We start from the raw sequence: 17,787 nt of genomic DNA on the forward strand, positions 1-17,787 counted from the left end.
GACTTGTATCAGAGAGGCTTGTATGCCATCGTAATTCTTACAGGATCTTGAAGCTCCGTTCACATGTTACCGACAGAGCGATGTAAATTTAAAAAAGCGGCAACACTGTTCGTATGTGGATCAAAATTTCGGAGTCGCGAACATTCTGTCAGGGGTTTCGCCTCTCGTATACTCTATGGTTGTGAGACATCGTTTGAAAATGAGTTTTAACCTCTATACAATGTATAATGTTATTCCTTGAACCGTGTTTAATTTGTATAGTTTATGGAAATTTCTTTTGTTTTCGTTTTTCTTTTTCTTATGGTTTCCTGTTTTTGTAATGAAAATCTTTCTTCTCTAAACATCAACACTGAGATCGTCCAAATAAAGATGAATTACTGGGAAGATTTTTCAAATAATAAGTGTATATTCTTTTTATCTATATTTATATATGATATGGATTAGTATTTCATTAGACAACAAATTATGAGTACAATTAAAGTTCCCGTAAACTTGATGCATTTAGGAACGTGTGAATAGGTATTTCCTGTTCATTATATTTATGTATCTATATTCAAAATTAATTTATACATATAATTTATATATTAATAACATCACCTTACGTTTTATATGCAAGTATATTTTAGGTGCTCTATATAGTTTCAAATGTATTGTATATTTATGTTCGGAATACATGTTTTTTTTTTATTTCTTTGATTAAAAAATTCAATATTCTTATAGTAATTTAGAATAAGACAAAATAGCATCTTTTATGTATTGTAAAATATAAAAAATGTATTTATTATAGCCGTTATTTATAAATAATTGCAGGATCACCTAGGTAATTGTGAACTAGCCTTAAACATCGTAGAAGCGAACGCCATTTTGCTGGTAGCCTCATAGAGCGTGGTGTTGGCCGAGCGTTTGCTGTCAATTAAAATTATTTTCTGATTTTTCTTGTTCATATTTCAACACAGAATACTTGTAAGTATAAACAATCTGTTTGGTTTTTAAACAATAATAAAATATTTACCAGAAGAAGCCTATAGTATAGTTATAACAATATTATGCATTCTCCGAAAACGAGATTTTTTCTATAAACTTCACTTTTATTATTTCCTGCATTTCATTTTTTCGTCTTAGTCTCAACTTAACTCAATGTTTTGATTAATAATACCTTATAAAGTATTTTTTTCATATGTAGCTATTTCAAACTTTTTTTTTCACTTTTTGTGACCTTCAAATTTTTTGTATCTAATTCTTTTTCAAATAAAAATTAGCAACAGAGTAATAGATACAAATGATAGTACTTGAACATGGTGAAGCGTTTCGTATGATATTAATGCAAAAATGTTTGCAATATTTTTCCTTTGCCCATTTAAAACTCTAGCACTTTAGTATGATATAAAGGCTTGCCTTCTAGAATATTATCCAGTTAATTGATAAAAGTACTTTCTCTTTGTTTACTTTTTTATCTAATCAAGCAATATATCTTTGTAGTACTCAAGATCTCGATAGAATCAAAATTTGTTCATAATATACTCAGATTTGTTTTACGTAATCTATCTAAAAACTCGATCAAACCCTAAGGATAGAATCCAATTTAATGTATCAGTTGAATATTTTGTAACACATCTTATATTAGTTTGCAGCCATGTCAAATGGTAGTGGAGATCATGATGATGAAGGCTATGTGGTCAAAATACGTGGACTTCCATGGTCCACTACTGTTGACGAGATTATGAAATTCTTCAGCGATTGTTCCATTTCAAATGGCAAAAATGGAGTTCATATGACTATGTCTAGAGAGGGCCGCCCTAGTGGAGAGGCTTATGTTGAAATGGACACACCAGAGGATATTGAAAAAGCTTGTAAGAGAGACAGAGACCACATGGGTCATCGTTACATTGAAGGTAAATTATTAAGAATTATAAAATTAATTCAATTTTCACAATATACATGTATATATTTAATTATCTAACGAATCCATGAAACTTATGATTTTTCCTTTAATTGTAGTCTTCAAAGCAAAAAGAGGTGAAATGGAGTGGGTAGTCAAAAGGAGTGGTTTGAACCTGGAAAATGCAATGGATGATGGTTGTGTGAGACTTCGTGGCCTGCCATTTGGATGTTCCAAAGAAGAAATAGCACAATTCTTCTCAGGTATTTCATGCAACATACATCAGCTTGTATGTGTAACTATTTTTTCTTACGATATATTATTAAAGTTTCACTTGAACCTTCTTGATAACCAATGTATCCTTAAATATTTTTTTTTTTAATCAAAATATTTTCCTCTCGTATAATTTTTGTTGATTAAAAAAATAATCTTGAATCACAGAGAACAAATGTATTCCTTTTTTATTAAAAATTGCGACGATAATGTTTTCTGTTTTACTTTTGTAACATTAACACAGATATCGATGCATTCTACAATTTCATACTTGTTTTCATAATCAGCAGAGTCTCTGTGTTTCACAATTATCAAACTGTCCAAGTTAAGATTTAAGACTTTCAAGATTGAAGTTCCTATTTTCTACTAAGCCTTGAACCAAAAAATTTTTATTATAATTTCCACATGCTTTCTATTTTGTTTAAAATATATCTTTATTTTTATCGATGGTAGAACTTAATTCTTAACTTTGGCCTAGTAAAGTACATATTTTTTTTATCTTTCTTAAATCAATATATGTATCTGTATATTTTTTGGAGCGAGACGTTTTGCACGCAATGTGCAAAGGATATTCAAATCTTGCTTCTTTATAAGGGTTTTAATAAACTGACGATACTTTAATTAATAATGGGTGTTACGCTACAATGTCGATGTTTGATTATGTGTGGGTCAGGGTTGGAGATATTGCCGAACGGGATTTCACTACCGACAGACTACACGGGCCGCAGTACTGGGGAGGCTTACGTTCAATTTGTTAACAAAGATGTTGCGGAGCGCGCTCTGCAGAAACACAAGGAAAAGATAGGACACAGGTGGGGCACTGACGCTAGCTGGGTTTGGGTATACTTATGACTTTTCAATATCATTTTATGATCGTAGTACATGTAGGTATATAAATTTTGTTAGTAAATAGCGGGAAAAAATTTGTCAATAGATGCAGTTTTTTTATTACTCTCCAATATTAATAGAAGTCCATTGAAAATGTAAATATGCTCCAAGTTGTATTAGTTTCTCTAAATCGCTTCATTCTTCTGTTAACCGTTGTATGCGAATTGGTTGCATAAAGAAACTGCCTCTACCCAAATACAAATAAAAGAAAGTTAGTCGTACGTAAGCGAAAGTACTGTTGGCCCAACTGAAACCTATGGGTGGGTGCCGGGCGGGAGGTACCCCCTTACATCGTCACCAAATCCCATGGGAGGTGGGTAGGGCTAACCCAGGATGGGTGGGCGCTACAGAGGTAGTTATCATCGATCTTAATCTGGCACATCTGTTTGACAATTGCACAATTGTACGTTTTATGCAAACCAAAACCAAGAATCAATATCAAGCTCTCAAAAGCTTCGCACAGTTTTCTTTTGTTTCAACAAAGTATCACTGGTAAAGTACAGCTCGTAATTGCACGAAACATGTTTTACTGTGATGATGGTAGTACGATACGCTAACTCTGACGTTCTAGCTTTCTCCAAGGCTCGTGAAACTGTTCGATTTTCTGAGAACACATTTCGTTTAGTTGTATCGCTTCTCGATACGCGGTCGTTAATTTCTTATAATCGAATTGCATAAAGTGCAATTGTAATTGTCATATACCTGAGGATCATCAGCATCTCAAAGGCTAGGGTGACATAGGTACAACAGAATGCAATGTCACCGTGGGAGGGTATCTACACAGGTTTAATAAATCCGTGGAGGTGCAGTATGAACAGTTAATCTGTTACAAAATCTTCAATATGGATCTCTTCTTTGAATCATTTATTTCTTTCTCTCTTTTTTTTTTTACTTTCATCACATCACACAATAATTGAGTACATATACTATACTACCTGCAGCGCGCAGAAGTTTTATATCTTGGTTTCACGTTACCCATTTAACATATCTCTTTTTTGTTTTTATTTCTAAATTCGAACTTTGTGCTCATTGATATTTTTACATTGAAGTTTCCTATTCGAAGGCAGCCGGTTACAAACGGCAGTAACGTCCGTATGAGGATATTAACAATGTTAATATCGATCTTAACAGATACATCGAAATCTTCCGAAGCAGTTTGTCAGAAGTACGTACTAGTATTGGACCAAAAATGAGAGGTGTGCCAATGGGAGGCTTTAATCAGAGACCTGCTCCCTATGATAGAGGCGCACGATTCGGTGGGATGAACCGATTTAGCAATAACGGCAGAGGTTCTAGAAACAGAGGTAACAGCCAGATCCAAATCATTATTTCAAAGTAACAATTAATTCTACGTTTTTTACGTTGTCAAATGTTCAGAAAGTAAGATACCTTATTGATCTTCTTTTATTACTTCCTCTTACCTTATAGACTTCGATGGCGGGCCCTGGGGAAGCGGAAACAATTTTGACTCTCGTGGAGGAAGCATGGGTATGCGTGGTGGACTAGACATGAAGGGTGGAAACTTCAGAGGTAGCGGAGACACATGGGGTGGCAATTCTGGTATCCATAGTATACACATGCGTGGGTTGCCGTTCAAAGCTTCAGAACAAGATATAGCTGATGTGAGTCTTCGTCTGAAGTAAAGGGTACAGCCGGATAGCATGATCAAATCCAAGAAAATCCTCTGTGGCAAGTTTCAAGTCGGTACCCCTCCCACAAGGGTAGTAATAGGGTGAACACATTTAATGAATTATGCTCTATTTCTTCTGTTCTATTCAACAAAAAATTCATGAACATTCTTCCTAGTAGCGCACACTATTGTGAATTTTTTCCATATTTCTGTCTGACATCCGACTGCGAAACTTTTTTTGACCAGGATCAAAACACAGAGGTTTTTTTTGGGGAGCTCTATCGAACGATATGATGAGAGATCAATTTAGTTTGGGGGTACATTTGACAATCTTATCTAGCTATACCCTTTATTATTGATTGCAAGATACTATAACTACAATGGACTCGATTACAGTTCTTCAGACCTATTGAGCCAGTGAACGTGCGGATTATTCTTGAAAATGGCGGTCGTCCATCTGGAGAAGCTGATGTTGAATTTGCGACTCACGAGGAGGCTGTTAAAGCAATGTCTAAGGTTTCTATATTTTTATAATAAAAAATAATAATCTTGTTTTCACCTAAAACTAATACTTAATGTACATTACAGGACAAAAGTCACATGTCTCACAGATACATTGAATTATTCCTAAATTCCACTGGCGGTTCAAGCGGAATGTCATTGGGCGGTATTGGAAACTTCTGCGGAGGTATGCTTTTGAATTAGAAAACTATCTTCAATTTGTGATTGAACTGAGATTGAGATTTTAATTATTTGTTTTACCAGGTCTGGGCAATAACTTCAGGCCAGGATACTCTCCGAACAGAGGTTTCAGCTCTCAGTTAGGAGGGAATAATTATAATAGTTTTTGAGGCCGGGTATCGCGTTTCTTACGCTATCGACGGTAAAACGTATCGCAAATCAAAGTTTTTAAACAATGAATTAAATATATATCATCACTGACAATTTGATTTCGACTTTGCGTTCGATTAGAAATTAAAATGCTGTTTCACTCTATGTTAAACGAGATCCGTACGCATTAATTTTAAGCAAAACATATGAAAATCTTATGTTTCATTTCTGATAACGCTAAAGTATTATTGATAAATATTAATTAGTTGAAATACGTTAAGAAGGTAAATAAGAATTCATTTATAGTACGTTCTGCTTTGTCTTCTTCCATTTTCATTTTGTTTCTACGTTTCAATTATAATTACAAACAATCTTCTAAAAGACAATTTATGTTTTAAAAATGATTTCATTTCATTTTTGTTCGATAAAAAAAGAAGGAAGAAATCTTCTAAGTCATACGAATTGTTCAAAGCTTTTCCTTATTTCTTTTCTTCGACACACACACACACACACACACACATACACAGATAGTTTTAAATGCATTGTACATCCGCTACTTCATTAAGATCTTATTGAGCAGTGTTCTAAATTCGAATATCATAAAAATAAGCATATATATAAATTCTGTAATGACAGCTTTGATGAAAAGTTATTGGCAGAGCTAGAATTAAGACATATGTGCATTCATGCAAAAACAATAGTTAGTTAACTTATCGGATGCAAATAATCTTCAATGATTAATTCATACTGTATTATATTTATCTAAATAATAATTCACAGTTACATTTACATAGTTTATGTTAACTTGATGACTTTTCAAAATAGTGCAAAAAAGGATACTTAAAGAAAGAAAAAAATATTCAGCGTATATAATCAAATCCTGTTGTACTATTCCACTTTTGGCATTTATGAAATTGTATATCTGCTTCTGAACCCATCGATTTAATTAGGCTAGCATGCAGAGAATATTCCCTAAAATTAGTTGAGATTTGGCTTTTTTATTCGAAATAATTTATTTTATAATGAATTAACTAAAGGACGTAAGCAGAAAATAAAACAAATTTAGTCACTGCATACATTAAGACTAAATTCCCTGCTAATTTTTTTTTTTAATAATAGCCATTGTTATATTATAAAATCGAACTTGTTAAATAATGTAATTTCATATAGGCCACTCGGTTACTTGCAGCATCTTTAACCATTATGAGTGTCTCTAGGAGAGCAAACAACTTAACTATGTTTAAGTGAACAACTACACTGTGTTTAAGTGAACGGAGTTAGAATACTTTTTTAAATATTTCATTGTGAAGAAGAATGTTGTACAAGAGGAGGGAATGCTTGTATTCGTTTTGGGCCTTATATTTTATATGTGAAAGAAGTCCATTCGCTAAAGACAAAAATTGTATCCTCGTAAATTGTCTTGTGCATGAAAAATTCGTAGGAATGGTGTATGTTTGATGTGACCTGTGTTTTATAATGTATAACAATAAATATTATCTTCATAATTAAAGACTTTTATGCTTGCAGTACATCTCCGAACTGAACACAAAAATATAATAAAATTATACAGGAAGCTATAAAAAAAGCTACTATACCTGTATGATGTCAATGATTTTTTAATATGATGCAAAAACAATTTTTTACAGTTACAGATCAAATTTCAACGATTCTTTGAATATGTGCATTCAAAATTGAAGTTGGTTGGACGTATGGAAATCGCAAAAAAATAATAAACGGAATAAATTACATTAAATCTGTTTATTTCGTACATTTTTACAGATGTGAATACAAATTAATCTGTGAATTTTATGCATACACCAAAAAAAAAATATATATATACTTATTATATATATATTCTTATTCAAATTTCTGTAAAATGAATTGTAAAGAGCAAACAGCATGAATATTTGCAGCCTGACAGTAACCTCAACAAAGAGAAACACGTCACTCACGCATACTTTCGTTATGCCAATCTATTTATGCTAATAATTCCCAGCTTCGTGCGTGACCGTGCGTACTGTGAGTGTGAGAGTGATGGAGGATTCAACGAGGACAATTCAATAAATCACAGTTCAAATAAAGTAACTTGTTTATCTTCTATGTGACTAAAAATTATCGATATCATTGTTATTTCTGACTCTGACTTGTAGTAAGAAGTTTTTGCACGAGAAAGAAAGATAATAAAATCCTATATATGTGGAAGTGTTAAATTTATTACCGCTTCATCAAATACATTATTCGGTGTTAGACATGTTATCATAAGCGAAAGAATAATCTAAATCGAATCTTTTATTTACTCTTGGTTTAATAGGTTCAATTTTCAAAGTATCGCGCGTTCAATTGTTTCGAGATGAATTTACGAAATTATAGGACATCCACGTCCTGATGAAAAACTTCAAAGCGGTGAAAAGTGAGAATTATCAGATTGTCAGATTGTCAGTGCATAGAGGGCAGACTGTGACGCGGAAATTTAAATACTGAAGCCACAGGTATATTTGCTCACTCTCGATGGTTGATTAGAAAAGATTAGATTCCTTATCAACCCTCGAACGTACTAGACGCTCATTATTGGAGTCAAGTGCACCGCGACACGTTATGTTCGTACACCGTATCATTTTATCAACTAAATTAATTTTCTTACCCAGTCGTCGGCAATAAAGGTAGAAACACTGTCGCGAAACGAGGTGTACGATTTTTACGACATAATAATAGTGGACATAAGTTTTTATCAATAATAAAGCACGCGTGACATTTAATGACTTGTTTGATAGTTTAATCTGTTTATTGGTGCAATGATATATATAGAATTCATCACATCGCACTGAATATACATACCTATTATTATTTATTATTCTTTTAAAGGATAAATTCGTCTTTCATCTGATCATGCTTTTCATAATATTTATGATTGATTTGCAGTGTCCGAAAACATGGATGAAAGCCATGGAACGGATGATGCTGTTATCAATAGTGAAGATATTGAGAATAACGTGAATCTGACTTTTGCCAATGAAAGGTATAATGCATGGCAATTTATGTAAAATATTCAGATAATTTCTGCAGTCACATGCTAAGACTGTTTAGCAATAGAGAATACATAAATCTATTAATTAATTTCTCTGTAGGTGAAGTCATTAAAAGTCAATGTAATTCTGTTAAATATCTTCTTGAGTCTGTTGTTAAAGTAGATTTTTTATATGTACTCACTGTTGAAAATATTTGACAGTAATATAAAATTTGTTTTACATGTTATTCATTTTTTTAAAGTCGATTTACAAATTTCTATATTTTCAGATACAATGATAATTACGAGGGACAGCGTTTTTTGCTTCCTAGTCCAAATGCACGTACGCCTGAAGTACCCATAAAATATATTAAGAGGTCCAGTGTGAGTCGGTATAATCCAGCTTTGAGAAACCTTATACCTGTACGCACTGGAAAACCGTACGTATTTAAAAGACTTTCTTTATAATATAACTGTTTCTGTACATTTTGTTTTTTATGTTTCAGTGAAAATGGAAGTATGCCGGCAGACAGTGCCGGATTATTTTCGTACATATTTTATACTTGGATAACACCTTATATATGGAAAGCAAATAAGAATGGCATCACAATAGATGATGTACCATGCATTTCATCTTATGAGACTTGCAAATATAATGCAGAAAGGTAACTATTGTACATTGAATTCATAAAAGTTACATTTATCCTCTTGATTTGCTTTTATTTTTAACACTTTATCGACTACACTTCCCTAGCTATGAATTATAGATTTTAGTAGATTTAGTAGATTAAATGTAGATCGGATTTTTGTTTTATTATACCGAGTGTCCCATTAACCCTGTTATAAGACGATATCTCCACTAATTTTTATTAATACTAATATCCCTGGTACCAGAAAATGTACTTTTTATAAAATGCAATTTTATATTTAGACTGGAGATACTTTGGCAAGAGGAATTGAGCAATCGCGGTCCGAGTTCGGCATCCTTCCAGAACGTCGCTTGGCGATTTGTGCGAACAAGGATATACATTGCTTGGTTCTTATTAACTTGTACTACACTTTGTGGATTTATAAGTCCTGTACGACTTTCATTATTAGTTCTGTTTAAAGTTTTATACTCACTTATCTCTTAGGCTATTCGTTATTCGAAAAAAATATAACAAGCAGAACTTATGTTGTTTTGGATTGTTTTGAATATATTATTATACCTCCAATATTTCAAGATGATCCTGAACAATCGTGAATGACCTTGGAAGTCACGGAACAGTCCGTACGTCCACATGTCTTACCTCGGTGAAAACATATAACTCTTTTTAAAAAATGAAATAGACAAATGTTATGACCATCACAAGATATCGCCCTCAAAATAAAATAAGCTCTGCTCCGAATATGTTTTTTCATAACAAATAGCTTGCGAGATATTGAATGACTTTTTTCTTGTAGATGATATTAATGAAGAAATTATTAGAACATATTGAATCCCCGGAAACAAATTATTGGGAAGGTATAAAGTGGGCATTATTATTAACGTGTTGTGATCTTTTACGAATGGTATTTTTCACTTGGACGTGGAACACAAACATTAGAACAGCGCTAAGGTTGAAATCTGCTTGTAGCACTCTTCTGTACAAGAAAATTATAAGACTAAATAGTCTTGGAAATAAGAGTACAGGAGAGGTAAGATTTGATTAGTATTTACGTGTACATTAAGCTAAGGATTTAATTTATTGTTGTCGCTTTGTGGTTTTAGTTAATCAATTTATTTACTAACGACAGTCAAAGACTTTTCGATGTCGTTATTTATGGACCTATGATACTCAACGGGCCGATAATCTTTACTTGCGGTTTACTTTATATACTGTGGATATTAAGTCCACAAGCCCTCCTCGGAACACTTGTGTTCGTTTTGTTCTATCCTTTTCAAGTAAGTAGCTTGGTCTGTACAATAATTTTAAATCATTTTTCAGGAATATTTATGCGTTGTTATTATGTGTTTATTTGTACAGTATCTTATATCTCGTGGAGTGGGATATTTCCGTTCAAAAACGGTTGTCATTACGGATAGACGCGTGAAACTAATGAATGAAATCTTAGACTGCATAAAGTTAATCAAAATGTGTTCATGGGAAAAATATTTCAGCCGCAAACTTCTTGGTATAATTACTTTTAAGTTATCACTAGACAGCAGATCTCTATACAAAATAAAAATTTTCCAAGTCAATTGCAAGAAATTCTATGCTATAATCATTGTCTTTTAGATATACGAAAGAAGGAAAAGAGCTGGTTGCACAAGACTGTATATTTTCAAAGCCTTGCTATTTCCTTAACGCCAGCTGTACCTGTAATAACGGCGATCACTACGCTTTTAGCTCATTTATGGTCAGGAAGTAGTTTAACTGCTGCACAGGTATAGTCCTTCAAATATCAGTGAGTTAATGTACTATTACAACGACAGATTCTTTTGGAGGAATATTAGAATAAGTAACTTTATAATAAACATTTTTGCTTCAGTAGCTACTGGGACGTTTATACAAAATGCTTAAGGGTATACATGAAATAAGTGTTGCGTTTAATGAAATATGTATTACAGGCTTTCCCAGTTACAACATATTGTTGGAGTATGCTGAGACTGGCACTCGTTTCACTTAAGGACGCCACACGATATTTTTTCGACGCTCGTATAGCCCTTAGAAGATTCAAGGTCTCCCAAAGTTCAAGTTTAAAGTACAATTTAACATTCGCGTCTCTCGTAATTTTACGCTTTGAGATTTTAGTTAAACTTATGGGAGTCAATTTCTGTACCTATTATTAGCGAACCAGTTTTCGTGCATTTTACAGTAACATTCGTTTAATTTAACCCCCTGACCCGTCATCATGTTTAGGAGCCAAATTGGATGATGACGGGTCGGCCCTGCATGAGATTTTTTAAGCTATATATGACGTTCATTCGGACAAATTTTTTATGAAACTATATTTTTCTTTATGTTCCACTATGTCTCAACTAAAGAAAGCAAATGTTCATACATATTAGTCCAAAAGAGAAGTAATTTGTACTACTAACTTTTCGAAAATTATTCGAAATTATCTTGGCTGCTTAGGCCCAGCAAGTAGAAGTTTAGAGTGGACGTGAAGGGGTTAATATGAATTAATGGAAAAAATATACATAGAACTTGCACGAGACTTGTGTTATTAATAATATGTACCTGGTTGTCAGGTGGTGTAACATAGGTTTAGAAGCTTCTCATAATTTTCGCAGGTGTAAAAGGGAAAGTGCTGTATGCCGTGTAAATAAGTAAAAGATAATTGCTTTTTCTCTTACTCCTCCCTCTGATATTATTATTTGCACATGCAGTTATATTACCGTAATCGAATTCAGGTCGGATGTTGTATATAAAAAAAAATATGTAGAAACAATTGCTTACAAAATAATTGTAACTTATGCAATTAACTTAAACTACGATATGTTACTTTTTCAGGTGTTTCCATTCATATCGTTCCTCAATTCTCAATTTCGTTCCTCTTTCATGTTCATACAAGTGGCCTTAGTTAGTATTGCAGAGTCAAAGTTAACACTCAACAGATTACAGGTGTTTATTTTTATGTATTTATTTGTAACAGTAATTACTAACACTACTAACGGAATCATGAAAATGATATTGATGTAAATGCATTTTCAGTAGTATCTACGATCCTTGTTAATTTTGCGAATGAGGAGTTGATAGCATACATGCTTTTTCTTATGCGAGTTATTTTATTTGGTGTTGAATACATTTTCAGACAATGATTTTGAATATATAAGTGGTACGGGCATGTCTACAGTGTTACAGTTAGCGTACTGGTGACTTCAGCAAATTTTATTTTGCATGTTGCATGTGTTATCAACGCTTGAGCATATGTAGCACGTTTAAAATGTACAATTGCATGATAAATTTAATGTTCTTGTTACTCGTTTTGGTTGTGGGTTTGGAACAAAGCACTGTGTAATAATTTTTATCTTGTGTACAATAGTTACGTACAGAGTTAACCAATTAACATGATTTAGAGATATACGGCCTGAGAGATAAATATTTTAATCAATTAAATCTATTCTATATTCTTATAAATTTTTAAGATAATTTAGATGATCACATTGAGATACTCTGTACAACTGTTAATAATGTGCACTGCATGAATCAGGAGAAAAACATGTTAATAGTTGGTACAGCTAGAAGAGGCTTTCAAAGAACTTGTTAGCGACTAGCGAACATTATTTTCATTAACTGTTAAGCTTTGAAACACTATTTTAATAATTAGCGATATTTGTGCAGAACGTATTGCTTCTAGAAGAGAGCACATGTCATGCATCAAAACCAATAGTGAAATCTCAAGCAGTAGTTATTGCTAATGGAACATTTATTCACGAAAACTCCACTTTGCACGCTAACGATTCAGGATACATTAATAATGGAAGAAGGTGAGTTTCTTTTAACAACGAAATATTTACCGTTATTTTCTGTCGTTTTGTCTAAATTAGTTTTCAATATCTGATTCCAGAAAGAATTCGACGAAGAAAGATGAATTGGAAAAGCTTAACGAATCTTCTAAAGAGACTCAGTATGTCGAAGTACTCTCGGACATTAAATTTGGGGCTGCGAAAGATGGATTGATAGGAATCTGTGGCCACGTAGGAAGTGGAAAATCTAGTCTACTGCTTGCTGCCTTGGGTCAGCTGAAAATGACCAAGGGACATATTTTCAGAGAAGGCTCGTGCGCCTATGTTAGTCAGCAAGCATGGATTGTTAATGCAACGCTCAGAGAAAATATATTGTTTGGCAACCAGTTTGACGCTCAACGATACTATCATGCGGTTACCGTATGCAACTTGAAGGAAGATATAAACATGTTACCCGGTGGTGATGACACCGAGATCGGCGAGAGAGGCATAAATCTGTCTGGAGGTCAAAAGCAAAGGGTTGCTTTGGCTAGAGCACTTTATGCCAACCGGTGAGAAATGTTTTTCATAATGAAATAGCAGAACTATTCTTCGATTTCGATGATTTTTGGATATGTTATAAATAGACTGCGAATTTTATGCATTTATGACAAAATTTAATAGGTGCATTTCAAAACAGTAAAAGCAAGAATTCAGGAATGGCGAACCTGTTCTGCAGGTTCACGGTTTTCTTTAGCATTGATGCAAGTTAATAATTTATAAAAAATATTTATTTGTTTCTTTTTTTCGTTCAAGAGATATTTATTTCCTGGATGATCCGTTGAGCGCGGTAGACGTACACGTGGGGTCATACATTTTTAAGAATTTGATTCTCGGAGCACTCAAGAAAAAATGTGTTCTTTTTGTGACGCATCAAGTTCAGGTAATACAGTCATACCTCGACTTATATTCTCTTCCGATTCACATTAATATCATGAATATCATTAATTATCATGAATAAATGGCATAATTTTTTATCAATTCCAGTTTTTGAAGCACTGCGATCAAATCTTTTTATTGAGTAATGGTAGAATCATAGAACAAGGATCTCACGATGAATTAATGCAATTAAATAAGGAGTATACTGCAATGGTGCACAGCTCGCTATTAAAGACTGAGGACAATCCAAAGGAGTATGTGTTATTTAATCGTCACTGTGTTATCGTTTAATCGTGTCGTTTAATTCGATTTCATTTTGTAGACAAAACGCTTCAGGTGTTCAATTAGAAAGTAAAAACTCTGGCGACGATTTGAAGACGCAAACTGTTAGAAGTAAATCAGTAGACGAACGTGCAAATGGTGAAACGTCAAGTAGAATGCATGGAGGAGGTACGAATTAAATATATTGCAAATTAAATCTATGATGTATTGTACAGTTTATTAAATTTATGTTTACTTTTTCTAGGGGCGACTCTGACCACAGAAGAGAAAGTAGAAACTGGTACAGTGAAATTACACACGTATCACATGTACATCAAATCTGCAGGTGGCTACGTTGTGGCTCTTTTAGTTTTTTGTACACTTTTCCTAAATGTTGGAAGCTCTGCGTTCAGTTCTTGGTGGTTAGCTACATGGATCAAGGCCGGTGGTAGAGTAAATATTTTTTATATTTTTCGCACGCTGATTTAGTAAAATATATATATATATTTTTTATAATCGTTTCTTTTTCTTTTAGAACATCACTGATCCCCAAACTAACGAAACTATAGTATCACAGAACCTAAATGATAATCCAGATTTCGCATATTACAGAAGTGTTTATGGCGCCTGTATCGGAGCTATTTTGATCACAAGTCTGATACGTGGTTTAATTATCACTCACACTACAATTAGTGCTTCAACAACGCTGCATAATAAAGTGTTCAAAAAGATGATCGAATCCACGTTAACATTTTTTGAAACTACGCCTATTGGCAGAATACAAAATATTTTTAGTCGTGATGTAGACGAAGGTAAAAATGTATTAATTATTTCAGATACCATTGCACATGACCAGGATCTCATTTTTTAATTTCTTTCGTTCTTCGTTTAGTTGACAATTACATACCGATCTCCGTGGAGAATATGGTGCAGAATTTCTTCACGTGTAGTTTTCCAATCATTTTTATATGCGTAATAATACCCTGGTTTGCCTTACCGTTGATCATTCTCGGCTGCATGTTCTTTTATATTAGTAGAATTTTCAGGTAAAAGTAACAGATTCTTAAATAATATCGGAGGATATTTTTTTATTACCATTTAAGTATATAAAAAGTTAAATTGCTTTCAGAGTGGCAATGAGGGATTTCAAGCGAATGGAGAGTACTTCAAGATCGCCTGTTTTGAGTTTCGTTACAACTACAGTGCATGGTCTGAATACTATTCATGCGTTTCAAAAGGAAAAAGCTTTTACGGACAAGTATGCTACTGAACACTAGGTTTACGGGACGCGTCAAAGTGATTTTTAATTTACTGTTCTTGAGATTATGAAAATACATTCATGAGGAATTATTCAACAAATTTATTTCTTTGGGTATATATCATTTAAAAAATGGCCAAAAATTTGGATAGATACATTCTCGTAATTTCTATAAAATAATGTAAAATAGTCACTTTTAGTACTCCGTAAAAGCCTAGTGTTAAAATTATTTTCTGAACGAAAATCGATGATGCTATTAATTATTAAAATTTGTTAGATTCGAAGAGCTATTCGACTTGAACAACTTGTGTCTTTTCCTATGTCAGTCGATTATGAGGTGGTCAGCGGCGAGACTCGATAGTTTGGCAATTGCATCTTCTTCAATCATTTCTTTTCTTGTGATCGCGCTCAAAAATCACTTATCACCAGCTTTCGCAGGCTTGGCGATGGCCTATTCCACCCAAATGACCGGTGTTTTTCAGTACACTGTACGATTGATGGCAGAGACAGAGACACGTTTTATAAGTGTCGAAAGGATAAGCCATTATATAAGAGTCAGTAAACTATTATTGCAGAACTATTATATTTATTATAAATGCATAAAATCCGCAGTTTACTAATAATCGAAGTATAGATCATTGTCAATAATCAAAAGTATATTCATGTAGACATTACAAAAAGAAGGTATTTCCAACAAGTCACCGGTAGATCCTTCCAACGAGTGGCCAACTCATGGTAAACTGGAATTCCATAAAGTCAAATTAAGTTATAGGAAAGAGCTAATGCCAATATTAAATAGTATTTCATTTGTCGTTAACGCTGGAGAACATGTAGGTAAGAGTACTTGGTAGAATTCGTTGTTTGTTATCAATAGATAGCGGATCTTTATAGAAAATAAAAACTTTATACCTAGACTGCTACAAACTAGAGTGAAGTAGAAATTTATGTTCTTTCTTAACATGTTGAACAGGTTGAAAATAGTATAACAGCATTTTTTAATTCTTCTAATGTTTTTACTGTTTTAAATTACACCCACTCATTTTCGTCGTAATTGCACAAAATCCGTTGTTCAGTTATCAACTTCACAATATAATATAATAATAAACACAATATAAAAAATTTCAGGTATTGTTGGACGAACAGGAGCAGGAAAAAGTTCCCTTATCGTTGCTTTGTTTAGGCTAGTTGAAATTTCATCCGGGAAGATTAAAATTGACGGCATGGATATAGCAAAAATGAACCTGGACGTACTGAGAAGTAAATTAGCTATAATTCCTCAAGACCCTGTTTTATTCAGCGGGACTATAAGGTAACTGCAGTCGAGGATTTAACAAAGAGATACGTCCAAAGAGAATTAAAAAAATTATTAATTCGTATCGCAGGTCAAATTTAGACCCATTTAAGCAATGCGACGACTCGGATATTTGGAGTGCTTTGGAGAAGACTAAGATGAAAGAGAAAGTGAAAAACTTGCCAGGATTGTTAGATGCGTTCGTTGAAGTTGGAGGGAACAACCTGAGTGTTGGAGAAAGGCAATTACTTTGTTTGGCCAGAGCACTTCTACGCAATACCAAAGTATAGCATTCATTTTACAGTATTATGTAGATATTAGATTGCTGCATATAAAATGTCCGACTTTAGAATACAAATATTATGAAGCGTTTTGATCAAGAAATACTATTATAGCTTGCAAATCTATTACATACCATTTTAAGGTATGAAGGTAATTACACATCCCGTATGCAGCCACCCAATATTAGTCCATGCATTTAATCAGCTATTTTATATTGTTACATTAATTTAGTAATAGTAGCATCATTCGTCTTTATTAATTGTAGGTAATGATCTTGGATGAAGCAACAGCTGCTGTTGATCCTGAGACTGAAGAAGCTGTGCAGAGCACAATACAAAATGAGTTCTCGCACTGTACTGTGCTGACGATAGCTCATCGTTTAAAGACTGTCGTCTCGTGTGACCGCGTTATCGTTATGAAAAATGGGCAAATAATTGAATTTGACGCACCATCCACACTCTTATCCAATCAAGACTCCGAATTCTCAAAAATGCTGGTGTCTGCAGACAAAGCCATAAAAGAATCTTGAGTCAATTAATATTAGTAATAGTATTAACCAAAAGTATTTTTTTATAATACATTGTTTTTCAACGAATGTAGAAAGATAGCATTCAAATAATGCCTCATTTTATAGTAACACAAGAATATATATTTTTTTTTATACATTATACCTGCAATGTATTTTACTATAGGCTTATATGTACTGTATAAAATTCTTTCTAAATAAAAATACTGACTTTAAGCGACTGTCACTCGATATAACGAATTGTTATTCAATAAAGAGAAAATGTATATTGTTACAGTTACTTTTAATGTTAATGAAAAAGGCAGTTTATTGAA

General features: G+C 33.2%; 2 protein-coding genes across 7 annotated transcripts; both read left to right on the top strand.

Moving 5' to 3' along the window:
* The first annotated feature begins 817 nt into the window (after positions 1–817).
* On the top strand, positions 818–7,703 carry Glo (heterogeneous nuclear ribonucleoprotein glorund). Its single transcript, XM_076786761.1, has 9 exons — positions 818–963; positions 1,625–1,892; positions 1,999–2,142; positions 2,826–2,964; positions 4,172–4,344; positions 4,469–4,662; positions 5,067–5,186; positions 5,259–5,358; positions 5,436–7,703. The coding sequence occupies exons 2-9, from the start codon at positions 1,634–1,636 to the stop codon at positions 5,519–5,521; spliced, it is 1,215 nt and encodes a 404-aa protein (XP_076642876.1). The 5' UTR covers positions 818–963; positions 1,625–1,633; the 3' UTR covers positions 5,522–7,703.
* On the top strand, positions 7,507–17,709 carry LOC143353425 (ATP-binding cassette sub-family C member 5-like). 6 transcript variants are annotated; one of them, XM_076786753.1, is made up of 26 exons: positions 7,507–7,571; positions 7,813–7,990; positions 8,421–8,517; positions 8,796–8,945; positions 9,012–9,170; positions 9,437–9,584; positions 9,949–10,182; positions 10,256–10,429; positions 10,512–10,659; positions 10,764–10,912; positions 11,096–11,206; positions 11,982–12,092; positions 12,813–12,958; positions 13,039–13,488; positions 13,733–13,859; positions 13,964–14,109; positions 14,178–14,305; positions 14,382–14,569; positions 14,652–14,928; positions 15,009–15,162; positions 15,246–15,374; positions 15,652–15,928; positions 16,043–16,208; positions 16,500–16,683; positions 16,757–16,949; positions 17,213–17,709. In XM_076786753.1, exons 3-26 carry the CDS (start codon positions 8,432–8,434, stop codon positions 17,474–17,476), a joined length of 4,299 nt encoding a protein of 1,432 aa, XP_076642868.1. In that variant the 5' UTR covers positions 7,507–7,571; positions 7,813–7,990; positions 8,421–8,431; the 3' UTR covers positions 17,477–17,709. The 6 variants fall into 6 exon arrangements, with proteins under 6 accessions (XP_076642868.1, XP_076642871.1, XP_076642872.1 ...); XM_076786754.1 differs by lacking the exons at positions 7,507–7,571; positions 7,813–7,990 and adding an exon at positions 8,031–8,161; XM_076786755.1 differs by lacking the exons at positions 7,507–7,571; positions 7,813–7,990 and adding an exon at positions 8,079–8,098.
* Positions 17,710–17,787: the final 78 nt, after the last annotated feature.

The sequence above is a fragment of the Halictus rubicundus genome, chromosome 4 (assembly GCF_050948215.1).
Source record: "Halictus rubicundus isolate RS-2024b chromosome 4, iyHalRubi1_principal, whole genome shotgun sequence".
Lineage (NCBI taxonomy): Eukaryota > Metazoa > Arthropoda > Insecta > Hymenoptera > Halictidae > Halictus > Halictus rubicundus.

What these genes read in the sequence shown, in the direction of transcription:
- Glo (XM_076786761.1), top strand. Translation starts at nt 1,634, where the DNA reads ATGTCAAATGGTAGTGGAGATCATGATGATGAAGGCTATGTGGTCAAA. An exon ending in CAGAGGTTCTAGAAACAGAG is followed by an intron (nt 4,345 to 4,468) that starts GTAACAGCCAGA and finishes CTTACCTTATAG; the next exon opens with ACTTCGATGGCGGGCCCTGG. An exon ending in TATTGGAAACTTCTGCGGAG is followed by an intron (nt 5,359 to 5,435) that starts GTATGCTTTTGA and finishes TTGTTTTACCAG; the next exon opens with GTCTGGGCAATAACTTCAGG.
- LOC143353425 (XM_076786753.1), top strand. Translation starts at nt 8,432, where the DNA reads ATGGATGAAAGCCATGGAACGGATGATGCTGTTATCAATAGTGAAGAT. An exon ending in ACTGAGGACAATCCAAAGGA is followed by an intron (nt 14,110 to 14,177) that starts GTATGTGTTATT and finishes TTCATTTTGTAG; the next exon opens with ACAAAACGCTTCAGGTGTTC. An exon ending in TTATTCAGCGGGACTATAAG is followed by an intron (nt 16,684 to 16,756) that starts GTAACTGCAGTC and finishes TTCGTATCGCAG; the next exon opens with GTCAAATTTAGACCCATTTA.